This window comes from Euprymna scolopes, chromosome 8, assembly GCF_053919585.1.
Source record: "Euprymna scolopes isolate OS-2025 chromosome 8, ASM5391958v1, whole genome shotgun sequence".
Classification (NCBI taxonomy): domain Eukaryota; kingdom Metazoa; phylum Mollusca; class Cephalopoda; order Sepiida; family Sepiolidae; genus Euprymna; species Euprymna scolopes.
This window is the reverse complement of record NC_136489.1, coordinates 93,272,428-93,292,202: the sequence shown is the minus strand read 5'-3', so window position 1 is coordinate 93,292,202 and position 19,775 is coordinate 93,272,428. Positions and strand designations below refer to the sequence as shown.

General features: G+C 31.8%; 1 protein-coding gene across 9 annotated transcripts in view; it reads left to right on the top strand.

Moving 5' to 3' along the window:
- The window catches only part of LOC145283636 (F-box/LRR-repeat protein 12-like), a 738,609-nt gene that overhangs the window by 247,458 nt on the left and 471,376 nt on the right, over positions 1-19,775 (top strand). For 3 of the 9 annotated variants that reach the window (XM_080132590.1, XM_080132588.1, XM_080132595.1), the window contains exon 2: positions 18,663-18,680. The exons of 5 other annotated variants lie outside the window; for them this stretch is intronic. In XM_080132590.1, coding sequence (XP_079988716.1) covers positions 18,663-18,680 — 18 coding nt within the window. The remainder of the gene's footprint in view (positions 1-18,662; positions 18,681-19,775) is intronic. One more of the 9 variants, XM_080132591.1, reaches the window with a different exon arrangement.

Below are 19,775 nucleotides of genomic sequence, written 5' to 3'. Positions count from 1 at the left end.
ATTAATCGGTTTAGTTTTTGAAATTTTCATTAACAGTAAATATTCAAATCGAGGAGAAATAGACATCAGTCATGTTTAGAGAATATTACTGTTAAGTAGACATATGTATTCTTACCTAAAAAAGAGAATGGTTAATATTAAGAAAGAAAGGGAGGTAATTATTCTAAAAGCAAAAAAAAAAAAAGAAGAAGAAAAAATCCCTATAATTTTGAACTTTAATCCTATGAATCGATGTACAATCTGATCAGTTGGCAAAGATGCCAACTAAATGTTTGTTGCTTTCTACTTGGGTATTTTTATCTTTTAACTACATTGATTCTTCGCTAACCAGCCACAAGCAATTTATCCTGTTCTACAGGGAAATAATTCTACCTTGGCAGTGTTCAATGTTGTAAGAATTCTATTTTTTGTTTGTTTGCTTTTTGTTTTTATCCCTTAAGACACGTCCATCTTTTCTTACATTTGAATATACACCATCTTCCATCGATATAGGTATTTTCCCCTTTTCCTTTCAGCTCGACGTTTTCCTTCTTGGCCTACCAACTTGTTTCGACTTGTTAGTCCACTTTCCTCGATCTTAATTGTTAAAACATAGAAAAAACAAACCTGCGATGCAACTTGACAAATTCATTTCACTATTGGGCCCCCTTAACGCTAACAAACGTTAACGAGCTGCACATTTCTTCCAATTTTAGCAACAATACGTTTCTATAGATAAGATTCATTTAGTAATAATTAAAATGATAATGATGCCTCCGTTTAGTCTCAAGAGACAATGGATACCTCCTGTAAGAGTAGCTGCAGATGTAGTTGTGACGCAAGGGTTGCGCAATCCACAACCGCACCTCTTCCGAATCAGCACTGCTTGAGTCCAGTGGCAAGCAGAAGTGCTAGACAACTGGAAACAATGACGAAATAAGTGGAGAGCACATATAGCATATGGTCATCTATTTTAGTACTGATCAGGCTTAACGTTGCTTAATTTCGGTGATCTAATAGGAACCAGTATGTCAACGTGATTATGTCGTATATAGTGGTATATAATGTACTTGGTAAAATTCAGCTGTAAAAGTTACACTCTTCTGGAAGATGAAGGTTCAATCTTGAGAGGGAGAGACACTCAAAATACAATTGCGAATTACATAAGACTTCCATCCAGTCATTGCTGACGGAACCATTACATGCTACCCCCCCCCCCTGCCCCATAAAGTAAATAAAGGGTTTCATTTGAAATTCCATCCAGATTCGGCAGAAAGATTTTCTTGTTCGATAAAATACACCTGAAGAAGGTTGGAGTTTATAGCGACCAGAATGTTGTGAAAACAACACTCAAGATGAGAACAGTAGTTTGAAGTATTCAAATAATATGAATAATCAACCATCATCTCAAAAGTTTAGAAACGTAAAATTCATTTATTTTAACCGAGGAAAAACCAGTGCAGTGCCAAAAAGATTTGAGACGCCGAGTGAAATGATAATTGACTTGTTTGGCTAATGCATCATGGGAGCGCCCAAACAATAACTTTTAAAATGATTAATATGTATACATCAACATATATTTCCTGGTTCGAAACTAGTCCATTAACCCCCCCCCCCGCTCCAAGAAAAAAAAAGAAAGAAAAATCTTTCTGATGTACGTATCCATCACGAAAAGAAAATATTGTACACCAAAAATCGCAAAAAATCGCATAAATTTTTAGTTCTATTTTTATAAAGAAAATAATTTTTTAAGGCTTAATGAGAATTTGTAGCCATTACGATGATGTGTGAAACTGATTTTAAACTTGAAGAGCTATTTTAAAGGGAGTTAACCGGTGACGAATTTGAGTTTTTTGAATACCTCCTCCTCTGCATGTTAAGAATGGGTTTCTAAAATCTCGCAAAAGTTGGTATTATTTGAAATTATCTTCTTTGTCCATCAAATTATTTGCAAAATGGCGTTACGAGTACGTACACCATGAAGCCCTTTTTTAATTTTGTTTTTGTTTTTTTTTTCATGGGAAGGGGAGTTATGGATTTGCACCTTTGGTTCTCTTCAAACAATTTAATTTTCATGCCATTTCTTTTTGTTTTAAGTGCTTGAATTTTTCTTCTCCGAGTGAGACTGTCATTATAAATATCACCAATATTACATTTAGAAGATGATTTCTTTCCATTTTTTTAAACTAATAAGCAACCACTTATCAAGGTTTAAAACCACTTGAGGATAAGGGTTAACGAGATGGGCAGATTGTAAGTTGAATGATGAAGAATGATTGAAAACGATTAATGGAGTGAACAAAATATGATTATTTATGAAGACGGTTTATGATGAGCATTTGAAAATGATCAAGTTGTAGAGTTCTTGCTGTAAATATCATATGAAGAGGAACCGGAGATTGAAACTCGGTCAAGCACCTTCCATTAAAATAACAATAGCATGATTAGTGTCCATGAAAATTGAAGAAAACAAGAACAGCATTGCCATAAGTAAATCAGCTGAAAAATAATATAAAGAGACTTTTCACTAAAAAATGCCAAGCATTTATCCATGATATAGAAAATATTCGTGAATAGAATTATTAGTTATAGTAAATGAAAAAAAAAAATCAGTGAATAAGAAAACGATAAAAACGAATAGTTAATTAATGAGGTGTCCTTTTGCATAGAAATATGCAAATTAGTATACATGAGCAATATTTTAGAATACTGTTATAAATATGTAGATAAAAAGATTTAGATTTAAGATTTCAGGAAGTTTTCAGATGATAAAAGCTACAGGAACCTAACAGATTCCAATACATTTTATTATTTTACAGAACTAAACTTTTTAGCTTGTTAAAATTTCAGCCAGATTAGCCTAGTAGTTTCCGAAAAGAAAAGTGGAAAGGACAGAGGGACAAACGACAGACTAAGAGAAATATAATATAGAAAGTGTGTCTTCTAAACTTTATGTTGTACATAACAACAATATCATAGTTTCTATTTGTGCTTGTAATGATATAAACCCTGTCTTTGTAAAAGGATCTACTCAATGGCGTAGTACTTTTTCTTCTCAATTATTCCTTACAGCTATTTACATATATCGTCATTGTTGCTATTCTTATTTACATAATAGAATGTAATATAATGATGCTTTTATAATAAGTATTATTTACTTATACTATCAGATTATTCTGCTTTTAGTTCTACCTATATTAATACTTACAGTTCATACATTCAATAATAATGTAATCGGATTCTGTGATTCCGAAAGATTTTTTCCCAAGATATGCAGCCGTTTTAAAGAATTCAGCTTTCTGTATATTTGGGATATTAGATCTATTTTGGATGTTGCCAAACTAAAAAAAAAAAAAAATATATATATATATATATATATATATATAACTACAAAAAAAAAAGAAGAAAAAAAAAAGGCTTTTAAACGCAGTTGTTTTTAATTCTCTCTACTGCTTGGATCTGTCAAGAATGGAATGTCTGTCAGGAATAGAATGGTTATAGAGTTTGAATTCTTGTTTTTTTGCCCAATTCTCTCCATATTTGTATATTTGAAATATTATATTTATTTACATTTTATATAATGAATACAAATTTAGATCTATATGATTAAAATTATGAGACTACATCACATGTGTGTGCTTTTCTCCTATCAATATAGCTTTAATAATTACACATTGGATCATTATTTTCTTTATTATTAATCGAATATTTGTTTAAATCAAAGATGCAAGAGCATAAACTAAAACGAAATTTATAAAAATCGTACTACGAACTTCATTAATAGTTTCTCTTTTCTTCCCTTCTTTTACGCACAAGGCTGACAACACATAGCCAGGTTCTCTCTTCCTGCATTCGTCATATAATCAGTACCATTTCTCTGCATATATTGACCTACTTGCTGGCTGGCTCTAAGCTTCTTACTTAAATATAATAAACTAACCTGGATGCCCGGCGTTGCCCGAGTGTTTGGAGGTGTGTGTTGAGCAAAAAAAGAAAAAGAAAGTGATAGTAGATAGGCAGGCTCGAACCCGTACCATGAAGGAGGAAAAGAACATGAAAAAAAGTGGCATCTTTGCTGTTGCCTCCATCGCCAAAACGGAAGTGGCGTATGTTTAAAATAAGGCTAGTCAATCGAAAAGAGGGGATGACTTTCGAAAATATCGGCGAGAAAAGCACCTCCCCCCTATAGGAAAGTACCCAGTTGAGGATAAAGAAATTAATGTTTTTAGCCAATTTTTCCATATTTGTCGCCCGAAGAGTCAAGCTTCAAAACGATACCGATCTCGTGAAAATTCGTCGCCTATATCGAAAGTTTTAGGCATACATGATGATGATTGCAACGTCTTGTCAGACGAGTGCCACTCCCTCAGACATTTAAAATCCATGAGCCCAAATGCCTGAGGGAGTATCTATACAAATATGATGTTACAGAGTCTTAGCTTTGTACGACAGCTAAGTCTCTCTCTCGGTTCAAAATGTTGAAATCCAGCAACAAGCAAGAGCAAGATAGCCAGCAACAAATTAAACTGCAGACCAGCTTAATGCGGGTAATGGTCTTCCGCTTTATGTTTTTTTTTAAATCAGAGATTTGCTTCTCCTAGAAAGGCTGCCTTCACCACGGCTTACGGGAGCCCTCTTCACCCCAATACACATATACACACACACAAATATACACGGTGCTAGTTGGCCGTTGACCCAGAAAAAGAGTTCATTCGCCCTTTGGCATACATACATACATACATACATACATACATACATACATACATTTAAACAGGCAGGTGAGATTTATATTATAGATTAATCTCAATTTTCCCCTCTAAATTCAGCAAGGATAGGAAAATAACCAAGCACTTTCTATACACAACATTTCAACCCAGTACCAACAACACTTTCTACAACGTGTTTCATTAAAATATTTCTACATTTTAAATTATTACAAACACATATTACATTTATTTCGAGATTTCAGCCTCTCCGAACGTTTTCTAGCAACCACATTCCCTCTTTATAAAACATGTACTAATACGTCATCAGTATACGCTGGAAATCTTTTTGCATAAGAGAAAATACTTTTGGAGTAGCGTCAAACTCTATCAATCTGTTATTCGCATTCTTTTATTCTAGCTGCGTGCTAATTACACAATAGTAAATAACTGCATTCAACTTAAACGAACACATTCGTCGACCATCTTGTTACAGGCAAACTTTGGACACTGTCATTTCCTATTTATATATTTTTTCATCCCTTCAGATGATATATATATATATATATATATATATATATATATATATATATATATATATATTGTTTGTGCTTTTAAATAAGACAAACATCTTTGTTTTTCTACCCTTTTTTGTGAGTTATATAACCAGGAATACATTTTAAAACCTTCACAGAAAACAAGTTAAAAAACAAACAAAAAACAAAAAACAAAACAAAAAAAAACTTCGGTAGAAAGAGATGTAGAGATATAGAATTTTTAATATAAAGATGTTATGCACACTGTTTAATTTCTATTTTTTATGGTTCAGGGCAACGCCAGGTAGCTTTGCTAGTTATTTACAAATTTAAGAGTTTAATTTTATAAATTTATACATTTAAAAGTATTTATGCGATTTAAAAAGAAGAAAAAATCTAAACGAAAATTATAGTAAAACAGGCAACACCGTGTATGTTCAGCTGGTAGTTAAATACGTTACAATTACTTTATTCAGCGACTATTAATGGAGGAAGTTTGTTGGTTTAGTATAGAAAACAGAAGATCAACACAATGATCAATAGAGGTAAAATTTACACGAGGGCAAAAGCTGCCATTAAAATTGATCTTCACGGTTAAATGGGAGAAACTGGGGCCCACTTATCAGAGATCAATGTTGCAACAAGCACAAGAGTCAAACATTAATTTATTTAGTAATAAAAATGTAACCGTAAAATGTAACTGAGCTCGGTTTAAATTGTTTGAATCAGAAAAAATGTTAGTTTTCATAGCCAGTTAAATATAAAAATAAAAAAAGACAAAACTCCAAATTAGTTGCTTTCTGCTCGTTATATCCCCCCTTTGTCTCTCTTGTTTTCCTCTGTCTATCTGTCTGTCTGTCTGCCTTTCCCCCCTCCCCCTCTCTCTCGTATTACTATTTATAGCGTTATTCCATTTTTTTTTTATGATGGACTATTTCAAATGTTTTCTTTCTTTTCTTTATAACCTTTAAATGTTGAGAGAGAGAGAGAGAGAGAGAGAGAGAGAGAGAGAGAGAGACAGACAGACAGACAGACAGACAGACAGACAGACAGAAGCAAGAGTGATAGAAACTGTATAAAATAAGATCAAATAAGATACAGTGAAAGAGGAGAGTAATAGACAGAAACTTAGTAAGAGATGGGTTGACTTAGTGAGGTTATAACGAATTAAAGCTAATTAGGATAATTGAAATAGAAATTTTAAAACATAGCTCAATCCCAAAATTAAAGAATACATATATTTTGTGTAATAAAAACTTGTGCGATTAAAATTAAAAAGGCTGAAACAATTATACGCAAGGTGTTAGAAGATCAACATTTTTAATAAAAAAAGGAACTTTGTCTGTATGTCTGTGTGCCTGTGAATTCGTTCCCTATGGACTCGAAAACGGGTGGGCCGATTTTTATGAAATCTCACACGAAAGTACTTTATGTGCCTGGCAGTGTTCTTAGATAAGTTTTGTATCAGAATGACTTCGATAATAATCGAAATAATCTAATGAAAGAAAGAAACAGGCGATTTTGACCAAAGTTAACACCTTACAGGGCCAACATCACTAATACATTTGAGAACTTTTATTACCACACAAGCCGAAAGGCTCAACATATAAAATCTACACTAGGTTCTTTGATATGACAGGAGTGCGTTCAAAATAGATGGTTCTGTTTAGAGCACAATTGAAGTATGATAATTGACTTTTTGCATTTTAAACTTTAATTCAAGCCATTATATATAAAAAATAATTTTTAAAAATCAACAGTAGGTTCTTTACAGTCAATTTAGACTGCAATGTATTATGAACTAAGTCACTGAGAGAGGCATGTGAGTGTTCTTCTTTTGCACCGCAATGAGTCCCCGACTAGAGCAGGTAATTAATCATAAATATATATATATATATATATATATATATATATATATATATATATATATATATATATATATGTATGACATATATTAAATTTTAAGATTTCTATATTATGTATATTATATATAGAGATACCATGTGTATTATATATAGAGATGTATATATCATGTATATTATACATAGATATATATCATATATTATATATATAAAATGTGTCAATCGCTTTATTGCAGATTAGTAAAATATCAATATTTCACTAAATATACGTCACAAAAAAATGATAATTGTATCCTCAAATGACTGTTTCAAGGTTAGTTATATCCCAAAATTTTATTCAAATCCATGCGATATTCACGAAGTTATGACATTTTATTTATTATCAAGTAATTTATACTGTCCATCGCTTTATTGCAGGTCTTTTAAAATGCCAAAAAAAGGAGCGATTAATGGTTATCAAAAAGGCTTGTTGCTGGACTCGCAGAAGGATTGTTCATCAAAGATTTAACTATGGAGCTGGAAAGGGATCCAAGAACTTTGGCTTCTTTCGTGAACATCCCCAATACCAAATCCAGAAAGGATAAGGGCACTAAGAGAAACTTTTCACATCGTGATATTCAGAAAATTCGTAGGGTAGTCAACCGAAACCCAAACAGCACCAGTGCTTCCATTTTTGCAAGAGCTTGAATCGCTCCAAGATCCAGGCCGGCCTGATGTAATGTGTTCAATGAGATGACAAGGAACATCAAAACTATTCCAAGGCCTCCATTGAGCAAACAACATAGGGAAAAACGAATGGCTTGGCCACAGAATTACATGAAAATAGATTTCCAACGTGTCCTATTTTCCAACATGTCCGTCCTACTCTTAACAGTCTGGATGGATGGGCCAAAGTTTGGAACTCGAACGGAACTCCTACCCCTTACAGAGTTCATCGCCAATAAGGAGGTGGAGGCATCATATTTTGGCAAGAATCATTGGAGATAAGTTGATTGGACCATTCCGAGTTCCAGAGGGTGTAAAACTTACCAGTAATACATACACAACCTTTTTGGATACACATATGTCACCATGGCTAGATGAACTACCATTGTCACGTCGCTTTCAGATGATTTTTATGCATGACAATGCACAATCCCATTCTGCTAGAGCGACTGCAGCCTTCTTTGAATCTATGGGGTTCTTTGAAGAAACCATGAGCTGGCTACCGTGTTCTCTGGAGTTAAACCCTATTGAAATCTCTGGTCAGTATTGAAAAGAGGTGTTTATGAGGGAGGAGAGAAAGTTACTTTAAAGAATGCCCTGTGAAGGAAGGTAGTTGATGTCGCCAGAACCATAACTCCTTATCAGATCAAACAATTGACTTCTTCGGTGGACAAAAGGTTGTTTAAAGTTATTAAAAAAAAATGGTGGATGTGTCAATAAATAATTCATTCATTTGAGGCTTAACACCTAGGATGTGTTTTTTTTTATTATTATTCTTTAACAGAAAAATATAACAAAAGGTAAAGTTTTCATGATTAGACATTGTATTTTTGCCTTAATACAACATTTTAAGAGACCTGCAATAAAGCAATGGACAGTGGAAATTCATTGATTGTCATAACTTCGTGAATATCGCATGAATTTGAATAAAATTTTAGGAAATAACTAACCTTAAAGCAGTCATTTGACTATACAATTTTTATTTTTTGTGACATATATTTAGGAAATATTGATATTTTACTAATCTGCAATAAAACGATTGATTGAGACAGTTTAGATGTATATATATCATGTATATTATATATACATGTATATATCATGCATAATATATATAGAAATGTATATATCATGCGTATTATATATCTATATCTATATGTAGATGTAAATATCACTTATATTATTCATAGATGTGTATATCATGTATAATATATATATATACATATATACATATATATATACATACATATATATATACATATATACATATATATATATACATATATATACATATATATACATATATATATACATATATATATATAGATGTATATATCATGTCCATTATATATATATATATAGATGTATATATCATATCATATATTATATGTATATATATAGTTGTAAATATCACATATACATAGATGTATACATCATGTATATCATATATAGACTTATATATGACTAAAATTATATATAGACATGTATATCATACACAAGAGTTAAATTATTTTATAAATATTTGATAGAACAAATATTAGATTTATTGAAAATTTATTTCTATTTATTAGAGTTATTTCTGTTTGAATTGTTAATTTATTTGGATTGTTACAAAAAAAATCTTTTAAACACAGTTGCTTCCCTTTGCTTTCTGTTGCTGCTGCTGCTTATTCTTATGAGTGGAATGTCTTCCAAGCTTGAATATTGTTTTGATTCCTAATTTTCCCTTTTCTTTTCTTTTTTGTGCTGCTTTTTATTTTTATGAATTTCAAATGGCAATAATCCAAACTTGTAAAATATGAATTCATGCGGAAAAAAAGGTTCTGTTTGATTTTGGAATGAAAAATTCTGAAATATTATTGAACATATGTTTATTCAGATATTTATTAAAGGCTTCATCTGAAAACAAATTCTGAGAGCTGACAAAGATTTTTTTTATCTAACTGCTTTTTAGTAAAAGATTTCAGGAATCTCTTTAAGTGAATGGAGGGTGTCCAATATAATGGGCGAGATGCTGCATAGGAGTATGGCTTTTATAAAAAATAATCTATTTGCGATGTATGAAATGAATAAAAATAAAATTCAAATTGCTTTAATAGTAAAAAAAACTATTTTCTCACTAGAAAAATGTTGAATGAAAAATGTTGAATGAAAAATGTTTTTCATATATCATAATCGGACTTTCGTAGTAAGGCTATTATAATGTTCTTTATTTCAGGTTGTTTTTTTTTTTTTGTTTTATGGCACATCAACCCTTTCCATGTTATTTAATGCCGAATTCGGTGATTTTGAAGAAAATGTTTTTAATAGAATATATTTGTTTTTTGCAAGTCGGCTTCTATTTAACCCATAGTTTGGACCCTAACAGGTACTACCACTTCGGGTCAGAGTGGACGTGGGAGCAATGGCAATTAAAGGTTGGCTCCACACTCCCCAAAGCCCGCAAGCTGGGGCCTCATCATCGGATATAGTTTAAAGTCATATCCAGGACCCCTTATTTCAGAACTGAACGCTTCTTATATTAATGTTATTAGTTTATATATAGAAATAAAAATCGTCAGGTATGAGAAAGGAAAACCTAATACAATGCTTAGAACATTTAGTAAACAAACAAACAAACAAACAAACAAACAAACAAACAAACAAACAAACATAGCGAATACATGCAGTAACAAGACCAAACTTGATCTAACGGCTATGCAAACTCTTGTCATCATTATTTTCAGATCCTTGCAATCAGAGCCAATACTCCTGCACACTCTTAACACAAAGGTCTTTATCAACATCAGATTTCTAACAAGACAGCAAGACAAACTGAATCATGTTACCTATTGTGTGAGGCATGCATGCAAAAACTTTATCCTTTTCAAAACTTTCCCAAAACATAATTTATTCTGGTTAGCTTCCATTCTTGCAAATCTGTTCAAACGCTGCCTAAAGAAGAAATGCTTCCCAACACCCTGGAAAAACTTTGTCAGTGGGGCAGCCAATTGATGGTTCGTTGACATCTGACCCATCTACTGTGAAGATCTTCATAAAGTAGTGCATGCCCACATTGCTCAAGGTGGAATTAGTCGTTTTGATATTGTTCATGTATCTGCTGTATAACTGTACCATTTGCCATGTTTGGATAGCCAATCATATTGACAGTGTGGTGGTTCTTATTTTATCTTTCCAAGTCATACACTCACACACACATTAAAATTTATTCACGCACGGGTATTTCTAAAAATTCATTTGCGTGGGCATTACCGCATTCACTCATACTAAACCCCTTGGGGATAAAAAATCAGGACCCTTGAAAAAGGGCCAACATAGTAGAAAACACTCTCCTAGCATAAAATATGAATTTTTAGACCAGTCAGGGATCGATAATAAAAAGCTTATTTCTGCCCGTTTCTGGAGCCTCTTAAAAAATATAAAAATGCCAAAAAAAAAAAAACAACTTTTTTGGCAGAGAGAGAGAGAGGGATGTGGATAACACGCATGCAAAGTGAATACAGTAGCACACACACTTAACTCTCTCTTTCTCTCACCTCGCCTCAAGACATCGCCTATTTCTTTTCCTCTCACACTCCCAATTCCTTACTTTCTTCATCTTTTTCTTTTTTGTACAGACTGCCACATTTGAGTACAAAAAAGTAATTTCTTTCCTTTTAACGTAAATAAACAAAAGTTTATTTTACATTATTTTATAGTGTATTTTTTTTTTCATTTATTGTTCGCGAGAATCATGCAAATCCCTCAACAACGGTTTTGAAATGTTGGATCTGTATACTTTCTGTTAGACTGTAACTTTTTCATTCCTGTATATGCACAGGTTGTTCGAGACATATTTGACACATTTTAGAAAAAAAAAGAATAACACCATATCTTGGCCAATAATTGACGCATTTTCAAAATTCAAAGTGTATCTCTTACACGATCTTTTATCGAATACAGATCATGTGAAGAAGCCACTTTGAGCCTCTAGCAGGATTTAAACCTGGAGCATACAGTATACACAGTCTCCTTCGAAAAACATTTGAACACCAGTTTGATCCTGGCAATAGATATTACAGGTCTTACGGTTGACACCTTTCTCAACTGCTCTCCACACATAGAATTGCAAACATGGTGAGGTGGGACAGTTTGAATTACCTACTGAACATCATTATCGAGTGTCTTTGGTCTCTCTGTATAAGGACTATGTGACATCATGATGCTTCATCCTAAAAATAAACCCTGACCAAATATTCAAAATAACTTAGTATTCAAAGATCAAATAAAATCCCCCCGAGATAACTATACCTTGGCTCATATAAGGGATGGTGCACTTTTTTCTAATGATGTTACCTTAAGCAACAGCACTCAGCTGGGTACTTTATGAGGCCTGATGAATTCTTGTCCTAGAATCTGATAAGATCAAAAAAGCTAAAAGAAAGATATACTATAACATATTTAACTGATCATATAGGGCATAATTATGTTGACAGACCGATTCCCATTAGATCACTGAAGTTAAGCAAAATTGAGCCTAGTCAGTACTAAAATGGGTGACCATTTGGGAATTCCAAGTGCTATATGTGCTCTTTGCATATCTTGGCATTGTTTCCAGTCATCTAGCACTTCTCCTTGTCACTGGACTCAAGCAGTGCCGATTCAGGAGAGGTGTGGTTGAGGATTGCACAACTCTTGCCTTGCAATTATTCATGTAGCTATCATTACAGGGGGTATCCATTGTCTCTTGAGACTGAACGGAGGCATCGTGGGGAGATGAAAATTAATGTTTTTAACTTCTTCACTAACTGAACGCTTAATCGTGGAAGTTCTGAGATATCTACTTATAGGTTTTCCTGGAGGTGTGACATGGGAGCTGAGTCCTTCTGTCACGTATATGTACTTCTATCCAACACTTAACAACAGTGGACAGAAACTCAATAGAGCAATTTGAATTGAGTCTGATGCCCTTTTTAAAGATGTGATGTGGCATGATAAGGCCTTCACTAAAAACGCCCTTAAAACTGTTACAGATCGAGGAAACTTGGTTTTCAATCTTCAAATACATTAGACACAAGGGATCAAGTTGTTTGAAACTTCAGCTAGTTACACAAAATAACAAAGTAGGCATGTCTGAATAAACAAATCTTCAGTAATGAGCCCAGATAGAATGTTTAAAAAGGAAATAAAACATAACCCTCAAGTAGTTTTGCTTTGATTCATTTAAATGTTTGTAACTAAACAATGTTTTGCTATTCGTGTGTTCATTTGGATCATATTGCTATTTGTTTTGAGCTGGCAATTTCTATGTAATTGTAGATATCTGCTTTCCATATATGTTTTTGTGAAGATATGAAACATTCAACGTGGTTGTGCTACAACTGTTAATAATGCATAAGACTATTATAAAAAATAAAAGGAAACATTAATTCTAATATAAGGCCAGCATATATATATATATATATATATATATATATATATATATATATATATATATATATATATATATATAATGCTGAGTTTTTTAAGTGCTCAGTTACATACGTAAGAGCATAATATTTTATTATAAATAGCACTAAATATTAATTCGATCACATAGAAATATTAGAAATCAAATTTATTGGGCTAAAGAGTATTCTTCAGCTCAACGGGTTGGATTTCCAGTTTTTTAGTAAAACCTGAGGTGTTGATGGCTGATTAAATTAATTTGGGTGTGCATATATATATATATATATATATATATATATATACTTATATTATCACATATGTTTCGTTTGTTTTAGAATTTCTCAGGTAAGGATTGATAATTTTCATTTCTATCATTCTTATCTTAGTTGTAATGCCAACATTTCATCGATGTAACCTCCAACCTTCTTCAGGTGTATCTTTTTGAATTTGAGTTGACGAAAAATTCTTACATTTCACAAGATGCACCTTAATAACGTCAAAGATTACATTGGCTGAAATATTGTGAATATAAAAACCAAGATAGAAATGGTAGTCTTAACAGTCCAAATTGTACAGTATATATATATATATATATATATATATATATATATATATATATATATATATATATATATATATATATATATATATATATATATGTGTGTGTGTGTGTGTGTGTTTCAGTGATTACTTCAACAGTGCTTAATAAATGAATAGAGCTCTAGTAGTAGTATAAAAATAAGCACCAAAAGTATAAAAAATTACTCTTTGCTTGCATGCCAGATGTAATATTTTCATACTATATATATATATATATATATATATATATATATATATATATATATATATATATATATATAAGAATGAATGATTTAATTAATTCTTAATTCAGACAGTTTAATCTCCCAAAAATAAGATATTAAGTTCTCATTTTTGTATGATGTCATCAGAATTCAGAATTAATTTCCATTGCACAATTTCTCAATCGTGAACTTTAAAAAGTAAATGATGTTACACTGAATATATTTGTCATATTCCAATTTAGTTCAGTAACACGTGACTTGCATACATGTATATGAGGAAGTTTCGAACATTTTTGAAAAAAAATTTCAGACAAAATGGAAATCGTGGATGTTCCATTTTTATCCATTATTTCCATAAACATTCTATAAATATACATGTATGTATTTCTTTTTATGTAAACATTTTCCATGTAAAGACTAAAGACAATCTTATTTTTATGATAATTGTCTTTCATTTTCTATATTTGATTCTTGTAGATATTGTGGCAGTGTTTCTGAATGGCGGTTGCATCGTTTTGTAAAGCGATTTTTTTTAACATAATAAAAAAGCAAATTGCCGATTAGCACGTTTAGAGAACAATAAATGAAAATTTAGTGAATCGATATGTTCACTTCACTGTTATAAAAGGTATACTTACCATTTGCTCTTTTTTTTCTTCAGTTAGTTTCAAAAGATCAAGGGAGATAACTCTTCCTAAAGGTAACACTTGACTTCATTAAGATTTGGATTCATATCCGAGGGCTCTTTTAAGGATAGACGTTGTTCCTTTTATGGTTGACAGCTGTATTTTGTTACAGCTTGATCTTCCAGGGATTGTTTCCAAGTATTTATTAAGTTTTTTTTTAATTATTATTTTTAGGCCAGTTGCTCCTATCACATTTAATGTGTATTTCTTTCTTTTTTTTTTAATCGTTTTTTTAGGTCCTGATATATATATATATTTTTTTTTTTAATTTATTTTACTTTTGTTAGTTTGAAAAGTTTTGTTAGTTTGAAAAGATCAAGGAGCTCCCTCTAGCACTTAATTCTGTTAGAATTTAAATTTATATCTGAGGGCTCTTTTAAGAATAGACACTGTTCCCTTTATGGTTGCTATCTGGATTTCCTTATTACTTGGTCTTCCAGGGAACGTTGCTTTTCTGCTTTTGGCATAGAGATGAAGGATTTTAGTAACATTAGTTGCTCATTTGGTACAATGGTAAAAGTGTTCGTTATTGGGCCAGAAGACTAGGGTTCAATCCTTAGTTGAGTGATACTAAAGACTTATAAAATGGTACTTGATGCCCTCTTGCTACAAATTCAGCATTGTAAAGTGAGAATCTAGAGAAAGTTGAGTAGTCCTGGGAAAGGATTGGTTTCTTCCCCTACACTTTGGTGTAGTAGCTAATGAAAATGGAACCTTCAGGTTGCCCTCGACTATGTTTAACCACTTTTTAAAAAGTTACACTATATATAAAGTAAATGCCTATTTCTTAATGAAAGCATAATGGTAAAGTGAGCTATGTTTTGAATGTATGCTAATAAATAATTTTGTTGAAAACGTCTATTTTTCTTTTTTTTTTTTCAATAGTTGTCATCTAAACGTTGATAATCGACGATAATCTACAGTTAAAAAGATTTTTTATTTTTCAAAATTGCCAAAAAATGATGTGGCCATTGTTCAGAAACCCTGCAGATATTACTCATTACATAAGAGCGAAAACGCCATTTTTCTTCTTCTTTTTTTTAATGTCAAGCACAATACGAAATTTTTTTAAAAGGCAAATATAATTCTAACAGATTTATTTTAAAAGAAAATCCGGTGCTTCTGCATTTACCGACCTACAGTTTCCTCAATTCTTAACAAACGCACTGTACGAATCTATGAAGGCTACTTTTTTTTATAAATTGGAAGAAATAAAAAATTAATTTTAATCACGCAGGTTACGGTTAGTGTTTGGAGTAGGTTAGATACATATTTGTAATTTTATTTATTATATTTCCATGTTTTTCCTGTTTATCATTGTAATCTTTTCATTCGCGATCTGCTGCTTCCAGTTATTCCTGTCAGCGGCCGAGCTCACCCAAGAAACTTTGTCTAAACCGCGGGTCAGTTAATGCGGAAGTGCCGAAATTCCAATTGTTCTAATATTATGTCACATTAAAAAAAATTTATTTGAATAAATGTTGATTGTTATAAAATTTCAAAATAGACAAAAGAATTCATTTTAGTAAATTGTCTCTTATGATCTGTCTTCAGATAATGATTCATCAGGAGTGCAATGTTAGAATTTAAGAATTTAAGAATCAAAAGTAAAACAGTAAAAGATTCGAAGAATAAATTCTTTCTATGCACACAATGGGGGGAGGGAGTCGTTTGAAGGAGATGGAAATTGCTGCCATAACTTTTAACCGGTGCAACTCACTAAACGGACGATTCTTGTAAAATCTTCAATTACAGCTGATCATTTTTTAATTTAAAAGTTTCCGTAATGATGAGTAAACAGATGAAATTTTTTTTTATTTTTATTCTTTGAATCTTTTTTCCAAAATTGTAAAGCTTTTGGTAAATGTTAAAAGTTGTAGCCAGAAAAGAGCACAAGAAAAAATTCTATGTAGACTATAAATGCTTTTATGTTGTTTTTTTTTTGTTATATATTAATAGATGAGGAATCATTTTCATTAAAAATCCATTTAGTTTTATGCATGCAAAATTTAGAAAAACACACTTGAAATGTGTCAGCATTATATGAATAAGCCGAAGCAAAACAAAATGGTGATCAAATTTTACCTGGTGTCGTGTCGTAAAAATGAAGCAGGCTTTTCTCAATTTTACATGCATAATACTAACTGGATTTTAATTGGAAATCATTCCTCATTTAGTAATATAGAACAAAGACAACAACATAAAACCATTTATAGCCTATACAATATTTTTTCCTTGCGGTCTTCTCTGGTCGCAACCTTTAACGTTTACCAAGTATTTAGACAATATTTTAACGTTACTCTGTTGAATGCTAATGAAATAAAACCTTCTCAGGAGGGAATTTGCTGAAATGAACTCAGTTCTATTTCCTATTCAAAAAAAACAAACTATCGACTCATATTTGGTTTACTGGTACAAAATTTTATGATTAAATCTATAATTGAATGAATAAAAGTTGACAAAATCATATCAGAATAGTGAAAATTACAAAATTGAGTTATTCTTCAATACGGAATAAAAAGTTTCTGATTTAAAAAATAAATAAATAAATAACTTTTGGGTTACTATTTATCAAGGCTAAAATCCACTTGAGGAAAAGAGTTAATAAAATTTTCAGTAGGATACTCAACTATACTATGAGAGAGTTGAAAATAATAATCAGAAAGAGCAAAATTTTATCACTTAAGAGGACGACTTGACAAGTATTTTTTGACATGTGATTTGACAATCATGTTGTAGTTTGTTGGGAAACAGTCCTGCAACAATGTGTTCCACAGATATGAGGTTCATGGAAAGAAACTATCTGTAGAAATTTCATTTCGTTTTAAGTACACAAACGAAAATAGGAACTTTTTTTTTCTGCAATGGGGATAGAAATCGAGTTAATTCTGTAAATGTTTATAAAGTAAGGAGCCAGAGATATGGAGCTCAGTCGAGCACCTACCATGGAAATAGCGATAGTATATGAATCATTAATCTTTGAAGAGATATTGTTCAATTCGTCTTTCTCTTCCATATCCTCTTTTTCTTTATTAGGGTCATCCGATCGAGATCAAACTGTTCTGATCAGGCTCAGATCATTCTCCCAATCATTATTACCTTCTTTAGGAAGGGTGATGGTTTGTGGTTGATCTCTCGAGGCAACCTCACCAAGGAGTTTTCAATAGAACTGATCATGGCTAATTTTGCATCCATCCAGAGTACTCCTGTTTGTGAAGGCGGGGGAGAGGGGCTGAATTTCTTGAAAATAAAAATGGCATTTTGTTAAAAGGACTTTTTTTCTAACTTTGCCACTATGAGAAACAAGTTGTTTTTAATTCGTTTTTATAAAAATCGCCCTTGACAAAGTATAAAGCCACTTGATGTAAGAAGTTAAAATAAAAAAAAATACTATTTCAATGTCATAAAGTAACCAATTATAAGTGTGAAATAGATAGATTTCGACCCAGAAAACAGCAATGTTTCCCCCTTTGTCAGAATCGTCGCACATGGAATGTGAGGACTACAGGACAAAATAATCGATGCGAAAAGCAAACCCAAGCTCCATTTTCTACTATCTTTAAAGAATGTTATAAGTGTGTTTTTTGCTTTATTCAAATATTGCTTTTGTGCTATATATGTTAAAAAAAATTATATAATTGTTTTTTTTTTCTTGCTTAATATTTGTACCAGTAAACTAAAATTGACCCAACTATCTTTATGCTTTCTACTTCAGCCATATGTTTTTTTTATTGTTGTTTTTTTTTGCACTTTGTCTAAAATGTTTTTATTTTTAATTGTTAAAAATGTGTTTTTTCTTGTTTGTTTGAAGATTACTTGCCTTTTGTATTTGAACAAAAAAAAAATCTGTTTTTTGTCATAATCAAAAAAAAAAAAAAAAAGCTGCCATTTTTTTTTTTTTTTGCTTCTTTTATGCTGACCCTACCTTTCATGCATTTCTTTCTCTCATTTCTCCTGTCCACAGCAGAACGGGGCCATACCTGTGAGTCTTGTAGATAGAGCTGAATGTGCTTGGTATCAATCTCTAACTTTTATTACAAAAAATTCTGGTTAAAAAGAAAATAACCATGTGAGAAATAATAACTCACTCACATTAGAGACAGTCTTAAGAGAAACAGCGCCATACTTTTCTCATAAAGTCAAGGACATTTACTTTGGATTTGAAGTTATTAAAAACATTCTCTTTTTTAAATACGAGCTTTCAAATTAAACTAGATTACACAACAATAACATTAATGTGATAGTATGCTTCGTTTTTTTTTAATCCGTATCTATTTGTTTCTTTCCGTAGCCCTATCGTAAAACTAGTAAGCTTAAAATATTTTATATTATTTGAACTAGTGTTCTCATCTTGAGTGTCACTCTCATAACGTATCAGCTGATATAATCTCTGACCTTCTTCAAGTGTATCTTGTCACACTCGAAATCTTTCTGCTAAACTAGGGAATCTGCATGGAACTCTTTATTTAATCTATAAAGATATCATGCCCATGTTCCATCATCTATGATTGGGTAGAAGTATTAAGTAATTCGCAATTCGTTCACACGTCCAGAGAATGTCTCTAAATTTTACCTAGTTACTTATCCGTCATGCCACGAGGCCTTAAGGAAATTGTAGAATGGGGGGGAGTTTTAAAAAATGTTATGGTAGGTAAGTAGGAAGGATCAAACCCGGAGTCATGAGTAAAAGTAGGAAAATAAAGTGTGAAAAAAAACAAAAACAAAAAAACATCTGCAACGTTAACAGTTCGGCCACCAAGAAAAGTCCATTCCAGTTGTTTAGGAAAAAAAACAAAAAAAAAACGACTACGGTAGGTCGGCGCGAACGTGAAAATATAATGTGAATTGTCCAGCACGCTAACCACTACGCCACAGAGCACTGCAACTTAGTTTAGTGATTTTAAATAACTTCACATGAAAGAACTACGAAGCCAAACCGGTGTTCTCTTCTCAACTGTTCCTTGTGAACGATCCCAAACGGTGTTAAGTGGTGGCAGGGGGAGGAGGAATTTATTAGAGAGAAAATATTTTACCACTTCCATTGATCTTAACCGATTTTGGCTGTGACTTCTCAGCA